This window comes from Tyto alba, unplaced genomic scaffold (genome assembly GCF_018691265.1).
Source record: "Tyto alba isolate M040663 unplaced genomic scaffold, T.alba_DEE_v4.0 Super-Scaffold_1, whole genome shotgun sequence".
In the NCBI taxonomy this organism is placed as follows: Eukaryota; Metazoa; Chordata; class Aves; order Strigiformes; family Tytonidae; genus Tyto; species Tyto alba.
Window position 1 is genome coordinate 4,519,595 of NW_024881261.1, and position 3,250 is coordinate 4,522,844.

At 64.4% G+C, this 3,250-nt stretch overlaps 1 protein-coding gene across 1 annotated transcript; it reads left to right on the plus strand.

Annotated features, from left to right (window-relative positions):
• The first annotated feature begins 732 nt into the window (after nt 1–732).
• NKX1-2 (NK1 homeobox 2) lies at nt 733–2,823 on the plus strand. Its single transcript, XM_042789178.1, has 2 exons — nt 733–1,051; nt 2,107–2,823. The coding sequence occupies exons 1-2, from the start codon at nt 820–822 to the stop codon at nt 2,664–2,666; spliced, it is 792 nt and encodes a 263-aa protein (XP_042645112.1). The 5' UTR covers nt 733–819; the 3' UTR covers nt 2,667–2,823.
• The last annotated feature ends 427 nt before the right edge of the window (nt 2,824–3,250 follow it).

Genomic DNA, 3,250 nt, shown 5'->3' on the forward strand with positions numbered 1-3,250 from the left:
ACAAGGCGTTTCCACTCATGGCAAGGAGGGTTAGTTGGGGGGCTGCACAGTGGGGCAGGTACTCCCCCAGCACAGGCATGCCTCAGTTTCCCTGCCTGTTAACTGGGAATGGCGTGAAAGCCACAGGCAAGTTGCAGGAGTTTGGGCCAGCTCTTGGCCCAGAGTCCAAACCAGACAGAGTCGGAGCTGCCCCGAAATGAGAAGCTGCTCATTTCCTCCAGCAGTTGCCCTTCTGAGTCAGCAGCCACTGGCAGAGGGGAGGGCGTCCAGCCTGGAGCTTGCTGGGGCGCAGGACCGGGATGTAGGAGCCGTCCCTCCTCTCAGGGTCCCTCTGAGACACAAAACTCTCCCCGCTGGACCGCCACCGACCCAGGGGAGCCGCAGGAGGGTCAGTGCGTGGGACAGAGGCACCCTCCGGCCCCCGGGGGCTGGTGTCAGGGCTCCTGGCCACTCCCATACACACACACACACACCTTCACCCCTCCCCAAACTCGGGGCGGGTAACGGGAAAACCCCGTCGCCGGGCGGTTTGGGATGGAGGGATGGAGCCAGCACGGCGGGGAAAGGGGGGCGCGGGGGGCGGCGTGCCAATGGCTGCGCTGCCCCCTCCTCTGCCCCCACCCCGCCGCCGGCCCCTCCGCCCTCCCCGCCCGACCCTCCTCCTCCTCCTCCTCCTCCTCCTCGCCGCTCACTCCTCGTCGCCAGCGCCCAGGCTGTGCGGTGCGGGAGGCGGCCCCGCTCCGCGCCCGGCGCAGCCCTCCGCCGGCTCCGCGCTGGGAGCCAGCAGGTCTCCGGGAAGCGCGGAGGGTTTGGGGGGGGATGCCGGAATGCCCGGACCGCGGGGCCAAAGCGGCCCCCATCCATCATAAAATCTCCTTCTCCATCTTAGACATCCTGGATCCCCAGAAATTCAGCAGGAGACGCGAACCGGCCGCGGGGAGCTGGGGCAGCGCCCCCCGCTCGGGCGAGCGGGAGAAAAGTTTGGGAAGAGTTGAAGTAGGAAAGGACGCTGCTGCTCCCGACAGCGGGAGGAATAAACTAGAGGCACATGGTAGGAACGCGCTCGAGTTTCTCCGGCCGGCGCTGGCGGGGCGAGCAGGTGGAGGCGCCGGCAGCCGGGGGACCCCCGGCCCCCCGAGGTGCGCTCCCCGCCGGGAGATGTAACGGGCAGCTCGAGGGGGAAGGGGCAGGGGAGGGAGGGCGCGGGGGGGATGGAGTTGTATTTTAAGTCGCGATGACGCAAAGGGAAAAGTTCTCGCTGGCCGGCTCCCGGAGCATCCCCCCGCCGCCCCGGGGAGGACGGGGGGGCCATCCCCGAGCGGGCTGCCGGCCCCCGACGGGCATCGTCCGGGCTGGTTTCCCCCCCAGCACCGCGGGCCCCGGGCGGCCCTTTCCCGGGGAACGGGGGGGCCTCAGTCGCCCCGACCCCCCGACCGGCGGCGGGACGGCCGGCTGGGTAATTGCTCAGCCCGTCCCCACCGGAGGATGCCTTAGCTCCCGTTGATCGATATCCTATTACCGACTCCCGCCTATCTCCTGCCCGCAGCTTGCAGGTGCCCACTTCAAACCTCCTTTCCCCGGCCTGATCCTAATATTGTTCGATTAAAACTTACCTTTAATAGATGACATCTATCGATCTGGCCCTCGCAAATCTGAAACTCCATTAGCGCAGGGATGGGGAGGAGGGAGGGGATTTATTTCGCTTCAGAAGGGGACTTTAATAACTTCTTTTTTTTAATTGGTAAGAAATCCATATCGACGCCTCCCCTCTCCCAGCCGCGGAGGGGCTCTCTCCCGGCGGGCGGTTTTTTGTTTTGTTGTGGTTTTTTTTGTTGTTGTTGTTTTGGTTTTTTTTTTTTTTTTTTTCCCTCCCGTTTATTTTATTTTAACGATTGCCTTTAATTTATCACGTTTGCGGGGGGGTGGGGTGGCTGATGGAGAAGAGCCGGGTTGGGAAGGGTGGCAGGCGGCTCGGCGCTGGGTGAGGGGCTGGCGGAGGGTGCTGCGGCCGCCCCCGGGGCGTCGTCGTGCCCACCCCCCCCCGCGCCCCTTGACGAACTCAGCCATCTCCCCCCCACCCCCCCCCCCCCCCCCCCCCCCCCTCAGATGCGAGCCCCGAAGAGGCAGCGGGGCAGGAACGCGACGAGGAGGAACCCCCCGGGGCTGGGACCGGGAGCCAGTCCGGCGCCCGGCCGCCCGGAGCGGAGGAGCCGGGCTCGCCGCGGGGTGCCCGGCGGCGGCGGGCCGAGGCGGGGTGCGGGAAGCCGCGGCGGGCGCGGACAGCTTTCACCTACGAGCAGCTGGTGGCTCTGGAGAACAAATTCCGAGCGACGCGGTACCTGTCGGTCTGCGAGCGCCTCAGCCTGGCGCTCTCCCTCAGCCTCACCGAGACGCAGGTGAAGATCTGGTTCCAGAACCGACGCACCAAGTGGAAGAAGCAGCACCCGGGCGCCGAGGGGACGGCCCCCGCCGCATCCCCCGCGGCGGCGGGCGGCGGCAGCCCCAGCCCGCCGGGCCCCGGCGCTCTCCCCTTCCAGACTTTCCCATCCTACGCCGCCGCCAACGTCCTCGTCCCGCCGGCCGCCCCCTTCTCTCTGGCCGGCGGCCCCTTCGCGCCTTTCCTCGGCCCCGCGTACCTCGGCCCCTTCTACGCCCCGCACCTTTGAGGGGGGCCGAGCCCGCCCTTGCCCGCCCGGGAGCCCTCCCGGCCAAGCGGGGCGCGACCGTCTTCGCTTCTGGTGGTTGCATGGCGATTTGAAGTGTAAGCTGATTTTTTTTCTCTAGGCGTCACGGCAGCATGCTTGAGGTATATACTTTGACAAAGAGAAAAAAAAAAAAAAACCACACACTGTAACCACTGGATGTTATTAGCACATTTGAGATGTAATTATAGGCGTTGAAGATGGAAAAAGTAACCCTCTTGACACATGCCTGACACCAATTCCCTCCAGATTCTTCTCCAAGTTCGTTTTGAAAACGCTCCTCGTTGCTGTCTGGCTTGCCAGCACATGTCTCAAACCCGGAGAGCTGGGGAGCTGCGGCACGTGTCACTCCTGCTGTTATCCCGATGCTGCTGCGCGCGGCCGTTTCAAATCCTGGGGATGCTCACCAGTGAAGATGTTCCCTAGGCTCAGAATTTGCTTGTGGGACGCGGTTGTGGCCTGTTTGACCCACGTTTTATTATTGTTTCTGACTTCTGACCTATAAACTGCCAGGTACCCTACCTGGAAGAGAATTTTTCTTTTTGTCT